Source organism: Orbicella faveolata, unplaced genomic scaffold, assembly GCF_042242905.1.
Source record: "Orbicella faveolata isolate gen_17 unplaced genomic scaffold, um_ofav_v1 contig_3, whole genome shotgun sequence".
NCBI classification, from domain to species: domain Eukaryota; kingdom Metazoa; phylum Cnidaria; class Anthozoa; order Scleractinia; family Merulinidae; genus Orbicella; species Orbicella faveolata.
In genome coordinates, this window is record NW_028301558.1 from 19882727 (window position 1) to 19901890 (window position 19164).

Genomic DNA, 19164 nt, shown 5'->3' on the forward strand with positions numbered 1-19164 from the left:
ATTAACAATCCGAAAACAACAGACATTAAATTTCTCATATCACGGAAGTTCGAGGTAACAATTCTCTTGAGAAAATCAGAGGGGATTAAAGGCCTTCCGAACAGATAATTTACCGGAACGATCCGTTGGGTGCCCCTGATGCCAGCTTGAATTGTCACAAGTTACATCAAGCATTTTCACTAGGTTTCGATTTCCACAGTAATTTACATGTTTCTTAAATTTTGCAGCCACATATAATAATTTGCATGTACATGTATGAGTGCATGAGTGTTACTGCCAGGCTTTTGATTCCTTTATCCAGAACTTCCTGTGCGAAAAAAGAAAACAGAGAAAAACAAGAGTAATGTAAGATCTCGGAAAATGTCCATAGCACTGCCCCCCCTCCACCCGATGGGAAGCCACTTTCATGGGAGGTCATTTTCTACATTAACACAAGCCACAAACACATTAAAAACAAAATGTTCAGTTTTTGATTCAGACAAACTGTAAGATAGCTTTCAATAGTACGACAGCTGAAGTTCTGGGAGGCTCTTTTGTTCAGATTTAGGACAATTAATAGCATCACTGAATGGTTACAACACTAGATTTTAAATTTGATGATTCTTGATAATATAATTCGAATCACTGCCAGTAACTACTGGAGTTCACCAGGTAATTAACTATTTATTAGAGATAATTAACCATGAAGAATAAATTTTTAATTATGTCAATTTGATTTTAATACAGACTCGTGTACTTTTACCTGTAAATCGTTTTTAAGCTTGATCTTGTCCATTGGTTTCCAAACTATAAGCTTTAGGATCAATAACAATTGTAACTTTCTTATGGAATAAAGAAATATGCATGTTTCATTCAATTAACAGTATATGTGTAAAAATACTATTAATAACTTCTTATTAACTGAGAGTGAGGTCTTTTCTAGAAAATCTCAAACCAAGACCTTGCCGTATTGACCTAGCGATGGCAAGGTCAGTGATCAGGCCGAGGTTTGAGAATTTCTCGTGATGACCAAACGTTCAAGATTAATAAGTTGCATCGTTTATTATATGGCTTTTTGCAGGCCCGCAATCGATCCGTGGGCATAATATGGGAGAATAAGTATATCGGCTTCAAATACAAGCCATACAATAATAGCAAATAGAACGCAAAAATGTTCTACACGTCATGCATCAAACATATAAGTAGACGAATAAAACATTTTTTCTCCAATATACATCTCCGTCTGCTCACCTTTTCTCCTGTGCTTGCTGTAACTAAGAAACTCTCATCTGGAAGTTTGATTTCGCTTCTCTCTTGTACGAGAACAACCCGCTCTTTAACTTCAATCACCTCATCATACAAAACTTCAGGACAAGTTGCTTTCTGATAACAAGACAAATACAACTCTTTGGCTTGTTTAACGGATAAAAAAGATGATGATGATGATGATGACGATGATGATGGTGATGATGATGGTGAAGATGAAGATGCAGATGAAGATGAAGGTGAAGATGAAGATGAGTAGCAAATATTGTATTCTCGCAATGAAATTGGAAGGTGCAGTGTCCTCATGGTTACAGTGTTTGACTCCACATCGAGCGGTCCACGTTGGAACCATAGCTGGCCGGGGACATTGTGTTGTGTTCTTGGGTAGAACCTTTCTCTTACTTAGCAGTGTCTCTCTTCACCCAATTGTATCAATGTGTACCGGAGAATTTAATGCTGAGGGTAACGTTGAGATGGACTTAAATCCCATCCAGAGAGGAGCAGAAATACCCCTAGTGAAAGTTGCTTTCATGTCCAGGGGGTACCTCAGGGGGTACTTCAGGCTTCAGGTATATAAAAGGGTAGGGATTTCACAAGTTGAGGTATATGAAAGGGTAGGGAAATCCGCCATTTAGTTATTTAAAAGGGCCTTTAATTAAAACATTCCGAACAGACGCACCTTATGGCTGTATCATTTAATTTATTAAGTACTATATGAAAATGACAAGAAGACCTCCATTTTTGAAGGTCATTAGAGACCGATCCGTGAGTTACAGCAGTTATAGTGTTCGTAAGTAGATAATTAGCTATGGGAAAGGGGTTCTTTTTTCAATAAAAGGTATATACGAAAGGGGTACCTTTTTAGGCAAAATGGTATATAAAAGGCTTAAGGAGTTGTGAAATCAAAGTGCATATGGGAATTTACTGGGGGAAAGTACTGACACGGTTTTCATAAATCCAGTCATATATATATTCTATTCTGTTTACTCTGATATATATGTTTGAGGTGATCAGTAATGTAATTTAAATGTGGATGATTATGGCCTAAAGAAGGTTTATAGATATCAACATGCATGGGTTGACATAGCGCAATCTGACTTGAAAAGCGTTGGTAAGGCTAAAATTCATGTGTAACTCCTTACCAGATCAAATAGATTTGGTCTTGTCTGGTTACCAATGTGCAAAAGATCATGGAATCCTTCAGTAATAACAAGAGCCATTCGTTCTCCTTTCCGTTCTAACAGAGCATTAGTAGCTACTGTAGTTCCCATCCTGATCCATTCAATGTACTTTGGATCAATTGGTTGATCTGCTGGCATCTTAACTCCCGTCACCTAAGCAGAAGAAGAGAAATGACAATGGAAGTATTCAAATTTTTAGCGCAGAGTGCACTACTGGGATGATCGATTTAGAACTTTTCCGAGTTAGTGGTATTAAAACTAGTCTTTCTCCAATTTTTTGTTCACAAAAATTGGTTGATTGAAGACCATGCTGCATCGCGCCTGACACATGTCATCCACGACAGAAGCTTTTACTGAGGAATGTGCCAAGTAACGCTCTATATTCTCCCGACTTGATTATCCAATTGGCCTTATAAGTTCCACCATTAATACGTATATTCAAAATATTGCAACTAAGCCAGAAAAGAAAACCGATGATGATAACACGTTCAGAATAGTTCTTCTCTTCAAAGATCAGATAGCCGCTAATGCAGTCCGTAGGCAATTACGTGATTTCAGTAATAAGATTGCTGTCACTTTATAGTCGTTGATTACGGAAGGTTTGCAGCTTGTTTAATATGGATCTTGTAACTCTCCAGGTCTTGAACCTGTGTAGAAGAATGGACTTCACATTGGTAGTAAAGATTCGTAGCTTGGTTTTTGTGGATATTGATATTGAGTTCCACACTGGTCTTAGGGTATTAAAGGCCTGCCTCGCTTTGCGTATACTGCTTTTTACATCTTCGTCCGCTCCTTCGTCTACTGTGAGGATACTTCCTAAATACGTAAAGCTGTGAACCTGTCCTCCAGTTCCACATCTTTCAGCTTGATCTTCTCCCACTGCCTGCTGTTAGTTCTCATGACTTTGGTCTTTTCTTTGCTGATCCTGAGGCCAGTTTTCTCTGCAACCATTGCCAGATGGTCGGTCTTGATTTGCATAGTTGCAGTTTCTCGAAGTCATGGAGTTGAGTTGTAAGTGTTCATTGTATACCTGTTTTACCCTGATTCTCTACCCCTCTCATAATCCAGTCGACGACCATTATGAAGATCATTAGTGACAGCAAGCAGCCTTGGCGGACCCTGTGTTCATCTCAAATGGCTCTGATACTTTCCTGTTGTGAATGACTTGACAGGATAATTAAGGCTTCATAAAGCTCCTGGATCAACTTAAAAAACTTTGGTTGAACTCCATAGCGACCCATGAGGTTCCTGTCGACGCTGTCGAAAGCTTTTTCGAAGTCAATAAAGTTCATAGTGGAGTCTGCCTTTCTGTAGATTGTTCGATGGCTATCCTCAGGGATGCAATATGAGCGGTGCAAGATTTGTGTTTCCTAAATCCTGCCTGCTCACGAGGCAGTTTGTGATCTAGGGCATGTTTCAGCCTCTCTAGGATAATGTGGCAGAAAACCTTGCTGGGAATTGAAAGGAACATAATTCCCCTACAGTTCTTGCAGAACCCAATATTCCCTTTTTTGGGGCAGCTTGACAAGGTACCCATTCTTCCATTCCGATGAAAACTTCTCCATTTCCCAGATCTGAATGAAAAAAGCGGGTGTAACGTGGCTATTGTAGTTTTTGGGTCTACTTTAGGAACTTCAGGTGAGATGTCATCTGAACCTGCTGCTTTCCCATTCTTCAGCTGCTTCAGCGCTCGCTCAATTTCTGCTTTAGCTGGTGGGTTGACATTAACGTTGAGTAGAGACCCTTCAGTAGCAGTGATGCTTGGCATTTCTGTGGGGGGTGGTCTATTCAAAGTGTCTCGGAAATGTTCCACCCATCTTGTCCTTTGTTCTTGCTCTGTAGTTATGGTAACGCTTTCCTTGTTCTTAACTGACTTTGACTGTCTACTTCTCTCTCCCAACATTGTTCTAGTTATGTCATAAAGCGTTTTCATGTTTCGCTGTCCTGCTTTCTGCTTCCGTGGCAAGAGTATTGAAGAACTCCTTCTTGTCTTTCTTGGCACTTTTCCTTACGTCCGACTACATCTACTGATTTTGACTTTCGAGTATTTCCCCTGTGTGATCAGTTTCCATGTCTCTGCCGAGGGCCACTCCTTCTGGCTTCTTTTCCTTTCGCCTGGGACTTGATCGCAGGACTCCTGCCAGATGTGTTTCAGTGCTTTCCTCTCTCTGCCAGTGTTGCCTATTTTGGCATTAAGGTCCCCAATAAGAATTCCGATGTCACGTGGAGGCGTGTGATCTAAAACACCTTGGAGAGTGTCATAGAATTCTTGTTTAAGGTCATCGCCTTAATTAATTGAGGCTCACAGATTTAACGTCAAATCTGTGAACCCCGCTTACATTACATTATGCATTTTCTAGGGCAGGATTTTAGTCATATCCTGCACGTGTTTCTTGTGGGTGTTTTTTTGTTCTCACCCTACAATTTATGAAACCAGCTTGATTTATTTTTTCCTTTGTTTCAGATTATGATGATTAATATAAGACAATAAAAAAACAATTGTAAACCAAACCGGTTTGAAACATTTTGAACCAAATAAAATTGGTGCCTCAGCATATACGTTCACTGGTAGGCGGGGACAACCGAGGACATTGGAATGAAAGTATTTCGCTGGGGGTAGCGACGTTAGCTCCGTTTTTCGAGTCGTTTTGTCCAAGTCCCCTCCAATTCTCGGGTTGAGGGGCCGGGGGGGATTTACTTTGACTGGTGCACTGCTATTAATAATAATATACAAGAATTCAGTTGGCTAAGAACATGTCAGTTAATCCCACATCAGTGCAATTTCATCAGTGCAAAAAAGTGAACTTGAGTGCAAAACCGTGAAATTGAAAATGATTGACAAACTCGGACAAAATTTAGCTCGGACAAACAAAATGGCGGACAAAAATTTAAAGCAAAAAAAATATTTAAAAAATTCAAAAATTCAAAGCAAAGTTCAAAGTTCAGCAAAAAGTGCTAAACTAGTTATCGCGAAGGTTGTAAGATAAGAAGCCGTGAGGACAAAAACATACACTTGAGCTTGAAGTGAAATATGCCGGAGTCGGACCCAACAAGACATTCTAAGAACCTTCCACGTCTTACTCAGTTTTTGAAGACGAAAGGTGCAAGCACTCTACATTTGCGAAAGAACAAAGTTTAGAGAATAGGTTAGATCGTTCACCACTGTACAAAACGCGGCAAAAGGTTTAAGAGGCAAATTTAACCTGTACAACATCCAATCGGACTGGCAGCAGCCCGGAGAAGTTAATAAATGCCCGTCAATGCCAAGAAAATTTACATTTAATCTTCATTTAAACACGGTTTAAAAATTCGTCAGCTTATAAACCTAGCTCACAGTTTCCCTTGAGCTCGGAAAACTGTTCGCTTCTCGTTTGTGACCTCTATCAGTTAAGGTACGAAAACATGAAAGAATAAAAAAAAAGGCCGCCAGGACCTGACACTCTTTGGAAGAACTATGCCAGCAAAATCTCTAGGTTTGTCTCGGCTAATCTATACTGCCTCCATGCTTTCTGTTCCAGAAACAGCGATACAACATACCCAAAGTAAACTGTTTGCTTTCCTATGGAAGAATAAGAGAGATAAGATCAAGCGACAGGTTTTGTTCCACCCCTTATCTAACTAAGGGTGTGCTACGCTTTCCCTGTTTCAGGACAGGCTGTTATAACAGCGCTACGTCTCAGTTGGGTAAGTAGACTCTTAAATAACACTCATGACACCTGGACGGCAATCCCTAATTACTACTTCGATAAAAATGGCGGACTCCTTTTCTTCTAAACTGTAATTACAGTGTCGAGAAATTAGACAGAAAATTCCCTCTCTTTTACCGAGAACTCCGTGATCACTTTCAAGAACTGCAATTACGAAGATCCCTTGAAACACGAATTCATTTTGTGGAACAACAGAGATATAACTATAGAAAACAAATCGGTCTCTTGGAGGGCCTGGCGGGATAGTAATGTTCTTTTTGTGCAAGACTTGCTGAACAATCAAGGTAATTATCTTTCACCACAAGAATTCAGCGATAAATATAACATCAAAGTTAACTTTCTGCAATACTACCAAATCACCTCAGCTATTCCCGCTTATCTCAAAAGTTATGCATCAGTTCATATGGACCTTGGGGATCTGAATTCAGTTTGCGAAAACTTCGATTTCCAACTATCTAAAGATATCACTCTCAATTCAAAGAAAACTTTCTGCAAGCAGTTTTATAAATTTTGTGTAGAGGAAATCAAAACAGAACGTACTGCGATTAAATCATGGCGGAAAAATTGTCCTGAAGTTGCTGACAAATGGGTGAACTGTATCCAAAACAATTATAAAATCACTCGGGATAATAAGCTAAGACAATTCTATTTCAAGTTTTTGCACAGAATACTAGTCACTAATAAAGAACTTAATCGATTTGGAATAACTGACCGTGTCAAATGTGTTCTGTGCGGTGAAAATGACTCTATTTAACATGCATTCTTTGATTGTCAATCTCTCTTGAAATTATGTGACGCGTCTCTTCAATGCATATGGTTCAATAGTTTACACCAAATCAATGTCAGCCTTACCTCGCTACAATGCTTTCTCAATTTACCAACACCAAACACCAATCTTTGTGATAACCAAACAAAGGATTTGCGTTTTCTTCTGTTATATGCAAAGCAATACCACTATGCTTGCAAAACAATGCAAAAAAAACAAGATACTGCTGAATTCATATCCAAATTTATTATCCAGCTTGAAATAGACAAATGACTTGACGTGACTATGTTACCCTTTCCCCCAGCTATATACATTTGTACAAAGCTAGAGAGACATATTGTTTGTAATATTTATTATCGTAAACATTATCTACTATTTTTCATTAAGAATATTATCAGTTGTAACGCCCCTCTTTTTTTGCACTACTTTTGTAATTTGTTGCAATATTGTAATATGTTTGTATCAATAAAACAAACTGTAAAAAAAGGCCGCCATATTACATTTCCAGACAACAGCAGTGTTTCAGTGATTTTCAAATAGCAACAAAAAGTCCTATTTTCACTCATTGGCTAAAAATTACATCTAACCATGTACTAAAAAGACTGGTTTACTAATGTTCTTACTAAAAACGTGGTATAAACAGAAATTCGAGATAAAAAACATTCAGGTAAATCACTTACATGAAAACGAAACCTGCTTCTCGGCGTTGAAACCGCAAAGTATAGTCACGTGACTTCTAGCGGTTTTATAGAGAGTGTTCACGTAACGTCACCAAATATCACAATTTCTTGACTTTATCCACTGAATGGTTTTTGATTTTATCTCTTATTGCGTGACATCATTTTCGCTAAGTCTCCGAGAGTTCGAAATAGCGGGGTTCAACAGTAGTTACAATAACTACAGAAGAATTATTTTAAGGAAAACGACCAATTTTTTAAGTTTGCAAGACATGTTTCGACAGAGCTTCTGTCATCTTCAGTTGAATGAATGATTACAAAGCAAGTTGAATAATAAGTAGGTAAAAATGCTAATTAAGACAAATAGTAACAACAAGAACGTGAAAAGGTGTAAGTTAAAAGGATAATTTTAGATTTACATGGTGTAATTGCTGATTGAGGGAAGGTAGTTCTTTTTGAATATGAATAGCCTCCTTTATCTTGAGTTGAAAGCTGGTAGTGGCGTGATCTAAAATATGAAAGCAGTCTATTGAACACAATGAGCGACAACGTTCAGAATTCTGAAGATGTTTGAAGATGTGAGAGGCCCTATCAACGGCTAAGTGCTCACGTACGCGTGTGGAAAAATGTCGGGAGGTTTCGCCGACATAACAGGCATTACAGCCCGCACATGTAAACTTATAAACCACACGTGAACGAAGCCCGTCGGGGATAGGGTCTTTCACACCAAAAAGGTTACCTATCTACCTTCAAGATAGGTAACCTTTTTGGTGTGAAAGACCCTATCCACGACGGGCTTCGTTCACGTGTGGTTTATAAGTTTACATGTGCGGGCTGTAATGCCTGTTATGTCGGCGAAACCTCCCGACATTTTTCCACACGCGTACGTGAGCACTTAGCCGTTGATAGGGCCTCTCACATCTTCAAACATCTTCAGAATTCTGAACGTTGTCGCTCATTGTGTTCAATAGACTGCTTTCATATTTTAGATCACGCCACTACCAGCTTTCAACTCAAGATAAAGGAGGCTATTCATATTCAAAAAGAACTACCTTCCCTCAATCAGCAATTACACCATGTAAATCTAAAATTATCCTTTTAACTTACACCTTTTCACGTTCTTGTTGTTACTATTTGTCTTAATTAGCATTTTTACCTACTTATTATTCAACTTGCTTTGTAATCATTCATTCAACTGAAGATGACAGAAGCTCTGTCGAAACATGTCTTGCAAACTTAAAAAATTGGTCGTTTTCCTTAAAATATTTACATGTCTGCTGCTATCTAGACCTTACAGAAGAATTATTTTAATATGTGACAATCAGTGTGTTTTCTCCCTTGAACATTGAAAATATATCAAGAAGAAGGAACAGTTTGCCGTTTTTCCTTTGCTAATCTATTGACCCTGTAAAGAGTAAGTCTGCATTTGGTTACAAAATAAACACTGATTGATTATTGTTTCTTGAATATTGCGTGTTAGCATATACCACACAAGTTAATAGTGCTTTTCGCGCGCTCTGATTGGTTAACTCAGAGGTGATTAGCAAGTACTATTCAACTCCGAGCAGCCGCCGCGAGAGATTTTAAAATTTCCGACCGCTTGTCACACATAAAATAACGTTTTGGTCCGCTAATTATTCAGCTTGCGTGGTATATACTAAAACAATTATTCACCACAGTGTCGGTGAAAGTGATGGATATTCACCTCCACCTCGGTGAATAATTGTTAATTATTTGGGCGTTGCGAGAAGAATATGACAGCTTCAAATTCTGTTCACGAACTAGCATGAACTGAATGCTTTGTTAAAAACAACATATAGGAAGAAACGGGCCAAGAATAATCCCCGATAATCCAAATTTTCGTCGAAGATGACCGCGAAAAAGCGATTGCGTGACTCTTGGTTAGCTATTAAATTGCGTTAGGGTGCATGTAATTAACTGTACGCATACATAATGTGTACGCAATAAGATCGGTTTTATAATACCTACACCATATTTTTATTTTGATCCTTATATTTTTGGCCTGGTAAAAATATTTGCATTGCTCTCAACATTTGCATCATTTTGTCATGACTGTGCAATTATTCTTTGAAATCGCGGTGAATATAGCGGCAGAGATTTATCGAGCCGCGAGGCGGTTCGGTAAATATGCCACTATTCACCTCGATTTCAAAGAATAATTGTTAAATATTCTGTTGTTTGCTCTCCATCGAACAACAACTTCGCTTGATATACCTTTGTGTTGTGGGTGCATTTCGCGTATCAGCGAAGGTCCTCAGTCACACATTGTTAGATAAGGAATGAGCATTTTGACCAAAACTGTAGCAAAGAAGCCCGGGGCTGATCACGGAGACCATTCCCCGGGGAATATGAGCGACCTATGGACAAGGCTCCTGTTAGGCCTAAAGTTTTCGTGCGCGGACGCGACGAGTAAATTACCTCTTGTAATATTCTTCTTATTCCTTCCTTTGGAGCATCGGGATAGGCAGGATCCACAGATAGCAGCTTCATCACTCTAACTTCTCCGTTTGGACATTCTGAGTAAACATCTGTGAAAGTTCCGCCACGGTCGATCGCAAATCTGAATTTGCCGCCCGCCATAGTTCCAATACAGTCGAACCTCCTGTATAAAGCGCTTACGGGAGGAGGTAGATTATTCACAGCCTGTCTACTTACGCACTCGAAAGACAAAGGTCCCCACCATCCACCCAGTCAAGTCTTCCGTTTTGCGTTGGTGTCCAGTTCTCTCGCGATTCTATCCGCACGTTCAGCGATTGAACAGTCTAGGGATCGCTAGGGAGGTGGTCGCTTACGAGAGCCTTGACCATATTGGGTCAAAATGTTTCCTCATTAGCATATGGTGACTGCAGAGGTATATCATTTCTAATTTTCTGAAATTATAACACATTTACGGTCTCTGTTAAGACTGATAGAGTACAGTGTATGTGCATTTTTTCTTTAAATTTTTAACATGTGTCTAGATACCCAGCCGGCTAGCCCGGTAGTCTGAAATTATTATAAAATTTCCACGGAAAGACTTATTTAATTCTTCTTAGATCTTTGTTTAGAAATATCAAGTGATTTCAAGTATTATTTTGGCCTTGGTGATAAGGAAAGTTTCGAGCTTTTGTCTCTTTTCGCCCGTCTTCCGACGCCCGCGCTACTAGCGGCTCGCGGCATCACCACTCGCACGTCACACTCACAGTCACGCTCGCACTCTTTCTTGTTTTGCGTTCTACCCCGCGGATTTTCGAGGGAAAGAGAGACTGCTCGTAGTCTATATTCTTATACAAAAGAGTGTATCTGTCGAGTGGTCGCTTACGGGAGGTTAAAAATCAAAGAAACTTTTAAACTTTTCGCTCTAAAAGTGGTCGCGGTCGCTTACGAGAGGTTCGCTTACAAGAGGTTCCAAATATAGTGATTTGACTTGGAAACTTTTGGTATTTGGGAAATTGGTCGTTGAGGAGAGGTGATCGCTTACGAGAGGTGGTCGCAACCGGTGGTTCGACTGTATTCTAAAACTGGAAAATTACAGTAAGCCTACATGCAGTGATAAATGAAACTCCCGCCCTTCTCATAATTATAAAATCTTCCTAAAATGATAACATCTTTCACTTTGTAGACTCTTTGTAGTCTTCGTAGTAGCCTTGCATAAAAACTCCCGTCCTCGGAGACCCTAGTACCCAAACAGGAAGTGCAGGAAAAAATCGACTTCCGGTACACAGAAGGAAAGCGAGGCTGATTCGACCAGGCTGAGAAACATGGCTGCAAGTGCAGTGTCGAAGTTTACTCGTATTTTTGGTCGGAGGTCGGCCGTGGTAATTGGAATGATTCATGTACAAGCACTCCCAGGTAATGTGGTAGTTATTTTCATCTTTCCTTGACTTTGCACGGAGCTGTTGGTTTCTAAGACGAAGGTTTCTTTAATGGGGTTTTAACCGCATTTTAACACTTTCCTTGAAGTGTGATATGAGTACGCATAAATATTGTAAACTAATCATTAAGCCCCGCCGTGGTGTTGCTGGAATAGAAACACCTCAACTTTTATTTGCCCTGATTTTTAGCTATAATAATTAATATAGTATATATGGTAAATATTTTTTTTTACGGTATACGATAACTGAATAGGGTATAAGCTAATAAGAAAAGTTTCGAATGATCAGCAGATGGTAGGTTTAATTAACAGTTACGAGAAGTCTCAGTTAGCTTTCAATATAGCTTTTCTTGGTGCAATCTGCCATATCAAAAATTATGTAAACTTAGTCCGAAATAATGAGTTTGTATGGTACCTTCTGGATTTTGCTTTCATAAGGGAAGTCTTAAAAGACACTAACATACATTCATACACTTTATTAGAAACATCAGTTATGTTACAAGATTGAGATACAGGTTTGAGGTAGCTATATATTTTTTATTTTTCCCAAGATAAACAATTCTTTTGGTGAGTTTTAGTGGCTTGATTTACTGCAATGAAAGCCAGAAGTTGTTTCCATAGTATTGGGCTCATAGATTGACTGGAGCTTTTGTACCAAAGGCATCTGTGGTCGAGTGTCAATCGATACCCTAGGTGGATCCCCTCAATTGACCCTTGATCAATCCTCAATACTCTATCGACACTGGAGCAACACCTTGGTTGACACTCGATCTTCATCTCTGTCGAGAGTTGACCAATTTTCACAGACATGCCATCAACAGGGGTAACATGGGCTAGGCACCAGGCACCGAGCAAATTGACTGGCTGTGAGGAAAATTTTGCCTGGCTGGTTTGACCATCTAGCAGAAAGTTTTTCTCACAATGAAGTTCAGTTCTAATAGTTTTGGCCACATGTGAAAACTAGTTACCCTCCTGCTGAAAACATTAATGAAACCCCTGCATCAGGTGTCGATCAATACATATGAGTCAGTTGACATTCGATCAATGTCTCGACCGGCTGTCAATGGAGTGTTGCTCAAGCATTAATCGAGATGTTGATCAAGTGTCGATTGAGATGTTGATCAAGGGTTGATCGAGGGTATTGATCCACACTCAACCTTGGATGCCTTCAGTACACAAGATCAGGTCTGGGTTGAGGTAGTCCAGGCAGTGAGAGATCTAATGTGTCCAGGGATCAAACTTGTTTTGCTTGATTCTGATCTTTGCAATACGTCTGTTTAGAGTTGGGACTATTCAATATGTAATAAATTAACATTAGCCTGCCTTTCTCTTCTTTTAATTAAAGGAACTCCAAGAAATCACCTGTCTATGAGTGAAATAATTAGCATGGCTTGTTCTGATGCGACTAATTACAAAAATGCTGGAGTGGTAAGGACCTTGACTTGTTCATCTTGGTACCAGCTAGCAGCCTGTGTTCCTAGGCTCATATGTGTCGTATACAGTCATGTACCTGAGTATATCCATGCCACATAGGGTAGTTTTTAACTAGGAACATAATAAGCAAATAAAGTAAAGTAAGTAACCTTTATTAATGTGGTCTAATACACTTAGCTCATTGCAATATTGTAAGTATTGCTATTTTCCAGGTATTGCCAGAAACAAAAAGATAGAATAAATAATAATTTATTTCATATATAGTGCTAAATTTTACAACAAAAAGATCAATAATGCCTTCATAGTCAAAGGCCTTGGTAGTCAAACAGTTGAAGAAAGAAAATACATAATTATAATTGTTTTTATGTGGTGGAAGTTTGTTAATTGTATCCTTTATTTTAAATTTGTGCTCTTCAAGTTAAAATTCTGATCATTGTCTGTTCTTACATTCCAAGTACATGTAAAACATTGACAGGATATATTTTGTAAGATTAAGATTAATTATATAATAATGTTATATTGCATGAAACATTAAAGGAGTATCATACACTGTGATCAGTAAGAAAAGTGGTATCTTTTCTTACTCCTTATCTTGTTCCTGGGTTTGAAGGAGTAAGACAGTTGCTTTTATTTTCTCAGGATGCTATCATGGTGGAGAATATGCATGACATTCCATATCTAAATCGACAAGTTGGACCAGAAATTGTTGCATCAATGAGTGTAGTTTGCAATGAAGTCAAAAAAGAAGCGAACAACTTGCCATGTGGTATTCAAATATTGGCAGGGGCAAATAAGGAAGCTCTTGCAGTGGCAAAAGCAGCTGGTCTTCAGTTTATCCGTGCCGAAGGATTTGTGTTCTCACACATTGCTGATGAAGGGACAATGAATTCAGATGCTGGTGAACTGCTCCGATACAGGAAGCACATTGAGGCAGATGATATTTTAGTTTTTACTGATATCAAGAAAAAGCACAGGTATGTATCGTTGCTACTGCATGGCTATGATTTTCAAGAAAAGAAGTCAGTGACTCACTTGCTGCTTATTGAAATCCTGAATATTTCAGTTGTCTCCTCTACAGTCGAACCTCTATTACGTGGCCACCCCTTATATTAAGCGGCAAGTTATCAAAGTCCTGAAATTATTGTCAGTAAAATATTGTAAATAAGACCGCTATTAACTGGCCACCTCTAGTAAGCGGCTACGGCCACCTTTTGGTCTTCCTGGTGAGGTTTTTTCTATTGTCTTTACCTCTATTAAAAGGCCACCCAGAATTTAATGCACAGTCTAAATTACCTTTGTTTTGGAAAAGGCGATGGCGGATAAGAGTCTGAAATAGAACGTGACGAGTGATAAAAACATTCGTACACATTTTTATAACAATTGTCTCTTAAGGTTACCTTATACCTTCAGGGGTGTCTCGTGTGCAAGCGATGTAGCACATGCAGTATAAGTGGTAGATACCTAAACCCCTATATCAAATTAAAGCTTATAGAGCTGGCTATCAAACTATACCAAGAATTTTGAAATAAAATGAATTGTCGAACTTTTCATGACCACTAAATGCAAGTGCCCGAATCACCTTTCGAAAGCTGCAAGTCAAAGGGAATTTTGTTTTTCGCCAATTTCATTTTTTCCTCGGTTTCAGGGCCCAAAGCACTTAAAAAACATGTCTGTGTTTTGCCATATTCAATTGCAATAAAAAGTTACAGAACATTTTCGAAATAGGATTAAAAAAATGTAGAGTGACCGTACAAAAATTGCTCTCAAAGAAAAAGTATTTTGAAATTAACAATTTGCAGACATGTTTTTGTAGTTTATATGTTAAACTACCTACTGTCCAAATTTGAGGGCAATTGAACAAATTCCCTTTGAGTTATAACTCTTTTAAGTGTCTGCTTCCAGCAAAGAAATTTATTCGAGAAAACAACGCTAAGAAAAATCTTCTGCCTCGCAAACAAACTCTGCCCACAAACACCTTCAACTAGGTTCTCAGATAACTGAGCCAATCAGTGCAGGGAAAGTTTTCTACCGTTAATCTCCTGATGAAATATACGCGCGAATCTCCAAAAAACCCTTGTGTTTTGCAATGCGCTCAAGGCGCCGAAGGCAGAGAGATAATTTTTCTGTAACTCGGTTTTTCCTGAAGCTGGTCATGAAAAAGGATACGAACGCTAGAGTGGCTGGACGAAGAAAACAAATAAAAGAAAGTGCAGCAGAGCAACTGTGTGTGGTCAACTGTGCATGGATAATATTTCAATGGGTCTCAATGAGTCCAATTCGTCGATATTGGATTAATCGGAGTCTCTGTCAACATCCCCATTATTGCTGTCAAGCTCCCAAATTTTTACAGAACCTTTCTTTTGTCTTACCTCGATTTTTTTGCCTGCCTTATACAATAGTTATAGCTTCATCCGCATGCCAAACTTTCGCTTCTAGTGAAGAAGCGAAAGTTTGGCATGCGGATGAAGCTATAACTATTGTATAAGGCAGGCAAAAAAATCGTTCGTTCTTGGCTGTTTCCACTTTTTCGAACTGATCCATGTTTTTAACGTGGTCTATGTTTACTTATAACTTAATAGAATGACACCTTATACCAAAAATGCTTGGTAGTCAGAACAACAATGCTGATCGTGACATCCGTATAGGTAATTCCCGCGAAAATCGTCTCGGTTGATTGTATACACGCCATAGGGCTGTCAATCAAGAGGTAAACTTTTACTTCCGGCGAAAACGTAAAACCGCTATTTCTCCACCAATATTTAGTCTTTTTCAAATTTTTTTTTCAGAAATTAGAGATTATTCTTTGACCACTACTTTGACCCAAAATCCAAATTTGAAGAAAATTGTTGACCTGAAGGTATACTGTAACCTTAAGCAACTCCATGTTCACTGAGAAATTAGCCTGATGTTGAAAATTTTCAAGGTAAACAAACCCCTATTAAGTAGCCTGCAGCACAGGTGGATTAGCGGGCTCTTGCGCGATACATGAGCCGGGGCAAAGCACGAGGTGAGAAAAATCTGCCTGTAGTCACACCATTGTTTATGCTCTTCCAACCGTTTGCCTGGCGAACGATTTTTGTTGATTGGTTGCTTTAAGCCACGTGACGTCAGATGTTCACGTCTGTTGACTGTTTTGTGTCATGTATACATTTGTAAATTGGTTATTTAAGACATTTTTTAGCGCCAGTAAATTGAATTGCTTTGTTCTCTCTCATTCTTTCATGCCAATCATTTCAACGGTGCGGTAGAACATAAACAATGGTTTGACTACAGGTGGATTTTTCTCGCCTCGCAATTTGTGCTCGTTTTTGCGCTTCATGCACACTTGTGTATTGCGCTAGAGCCCACTAATCTGCCTGTACTACAGGCTACTATTAAGTGGCCAGTGACCTCCTTTTATCCCGAGGGTGCACTTACCTCATTAGTCATATTACAACCTCATTGTGGATTATCTTTTACAGTGAACTCTATCTAAGTTGGACACCCAAGAGAGTGGCTGGCCATCCGGTTAGAGAATGTCCTATCCATTTCCAAGAAGCAAGTTTAATAGGCCATTTCCAAGTGGCTATATTATCTCTTTTTTAAAATGAGTCCTGGTGTGGAAATAAGACGATAGTAAAACCAATTGCGGTATGAAAGGTTCTGCACTAAGACTTGTTTTAAACCAGAGTAAAGGGCAACTTGGAAATACTATAGGATCAGTGATCTTTATGGAGGTTTCTGCCTTAATTTAGCACTGTCTGCTTTTAAATGGTAGACTCTACTACTAAATTTTCACTTAACAGGACATCTCACATGAAGCTAAACTTCCATTTGATTTCACAGCTCCCACTTTATAACATCTGATGTTAATATCCTGGAAATTGCTCAAGCAGCAGAGTTCTTTCACTCTGATGGAGTGGTTTTAACAGGAAAAGCAACTGGGGAAGTCACGAGTTTAAAAGAAATGCAGTTTGTGAAAGAAGCAGTGAACATTCCAGTCTTGATTGGCTCAGGGGTGAATGACTGTAACATGGAACAGTACCTTGGTGCAAATGCTATGATTGTCGGATCGTACTTTAAGGACGAGGGGCATTGGTCAAACCCAGTTAATTTTGAAAAAGTGCATAGCTTCATGGCTAAGATTGAAAGAATGAGAAGATAGCTAAAGTGAGAGTGTATCACCAAACTAGAATGTCATTTAAGTCTCTTTTGTAATACATAGAGTTCTACCCAGTAAATGTTGTTGAATGAGCTATATGACCCCTACCCTGTTGAAATCATGTGGCTTTAGGACCACTGTAATTATCATGGTTTACTAAAAAGCCCTTTCAACAATGGTTATTTTAAAATATTTATTAGTGATAAATTTTAATATAATAAAACTCTATGTTAGAGTAAGTGCAAATGTCCCTGAAACATTTGTGCCGGTGGCATAGTGTGAACAAGTTGAATTAAGGACACCATACCATAATTATGTTGAATTAAAATATTATAACTTGTGTTTTTAAATGAATTTTATCTTCGAGCGTTCAGCTCAACATCTCATGAGTGATCGCAGGGAACGAATGAGATATTGAGTTGAACATGAGAAGATAGGATGCGTATCCACAAGCAGGCGTGTAATATTCTGTTTATTATATAAACATACTAATGACGATGTTTTTGATGATTTTCTGAAGATTTCCGATCACTTTCCGAAGATTTCCGAAGATTTTCCAAAATTATTGCGAAGGCCAGACGGATGCTTCCAAACATTTTGCGAACATTTTTCGAAGATTACTGAAGATTGCCGAAGATGACTGAAGAAGATCTGAAGATGTTTCGATCATACATCAACAAATATAACAAGAGAAAAATGTTATCAAAAAGGAATGATATCTTCACAGTGTGAAAGATAAAAATAGTATCTTCACTGCGTGCGATGAAGATATGATTTTTTATTAAAAGGAAAATCCTGGTATTTCACTGGTGTTTATATAATAAAATGCAACATCAAATCATTTCAATAAGTACATTTTTATGTACTTTGTTATAACTATGCAAGAATGATGTACAATGCAATAATGAAAGTTGTTTTATTTTTTCATTTAAATCTGCAGCATAAGATTTGAGTAGATGTGATCCAATTTTGATTTGTGGAAATTAAATTAGTTTGCTATCTTGATTGCCAAATCCTGTGTCAAGATGGACCTTTATTGCAATAGTCGGTTGTCATTATTTATTTATGTTAAATGAATTAATGTAAATTTTCAAAATAAATTTTCTTACAGATCTATAGCATACATTTCAATACAAACTAAATTAATCTGCAGGTGCAAAATTCTACACAGTAATGTCATGCATTATATACACTCTTTTCATAGAAAAATAACTCCTGACCAGCAAGTTTCTTTTCATTGAAACAGTGACTTGGGGGCTGACAAAATGATGATCAATGACATTACGTGTTAAAATTCTGACAGTGAGGTGAGGACCTTCCTAAATTGCAACAAGGTAGAGAGTCTGAAATTCAGGCAGGATATACCCCCTCCCTTCCCAACAGGCCTCATGATCAAGAGAGGGTAACCACATAGCAGATTTTGGACCTCCAATATCTTAGTTAGCTTCAGTTAGAATTCATTAAATTGTAGAAACTAATAATAAGAAAATGTTAGAAAAGGAAAAATTAATGTTTGTTGAACATATAAGAAGAATCAAGATTACAATAATCAGTTCACCTGCCGTTATGATAATAGTTTTACTGTCACTAAGATGTGTAGTATTGTACTGATGAATTTTAAAATATACATTCTGGTGGGAGCTTTGGCAGTGAAAATACTTTCAAGTTCTTAATATTATGGTTTTGTGGGTGTAGTCCCTGTGGCTTTAGTGGGTTATAGGTATTAGTTATATCTATTGTTTACTTAGCAGAGTTAAATTGTTATGGAATAAATTTGTGGAAAAATTGAATTTCTTTTAGTTCTAACTAGTTATAACTTGTTCAATAACATTAAACTTGAAACCAGTAACTGTTGGTCATTTGATTGACTTCTGTCAGGTCACACAAAAGTGAGTTATTATTCTGGTATCAGCTTTGTGATACCCCAAGTTTACGGGATTCATTGACTAAAATGAAAAATATCCTAAATAACAATATCTCTTCCAATATTTTCATCAACAAATTGAGGAAATTTGAAAATGAAAAAATTGAGGGGCTGAATTTTTTTTTATTTCATCTGGTGCAGCTGCAGTAGAAAGCAAAGTGATATTTGTTTCCTGTGAAAAATTACAACATGCCATCCTCAACTTATTCCACGTT

General features: G+C 38.2%; 2 protein-coding genes across 2 annotated transcripts in view; one reads left to right on the top strand and one right to left on the bottom strand.

Annotated features, from left to right (window-relative positions):
- The window catches only part of LOC110061455 (5-oxoprolinase-like), a 30722-nt gene extending 20378 nt beyond the window's left edge, over positions 1 to 10344 (bottom strand). The window contains exons 1-5 of the mRNA XM_020768292.2: positions 10016 to 10344; positions 2388 to 2579; positions 1231 to 1362; positions 743 to 793; positions 252 to 307 (exon numbers count right to left, since the gene is read on the bottom strand). Of these exons, the coding sequence (XP_020623951.2) occupies positions 252 to 307; positions 743 to 793; positions 1231 to 1362; positions 2388 to 2579; positions 10016 to 10177 (593 nt within the window). The 5' untranslated portion in view covers positions 10178 to 10344. The remainder of the gene's footprint in view (positions 1 to 251; positions 308 to 742; positions 794 to 1230; positions 1363 to 2387; positions 2580 to 10015) is intronic.
- Positions 10345 to 10646: 302 nt separating this feature from the next.
- On the top strand, positions 10647 to 18874 carry LOC110061436 (uncharacterized protein F13E9.13, mitochondrial-like). The gene is made up of 4 exons (XM_020768280.2): positions 10647 to 11428; positions 12796 to 12878; positions 13524 to 13858; positions 16710 to 18874. Exons 1-4 carry the CDS (start codon positions 11338 to 11340, stop codon positions 17026 to 17028), a joined length of 828 nt encoding a protein of 275 aa, XP_020623939.1. The 5' UTR covers positions 10647 to 11337; the 3' UTR covers positions 17029 to 18874.
- The last annotated feature ends 290 nt before the right edge of the window (positions 18875 to 19164 follow it).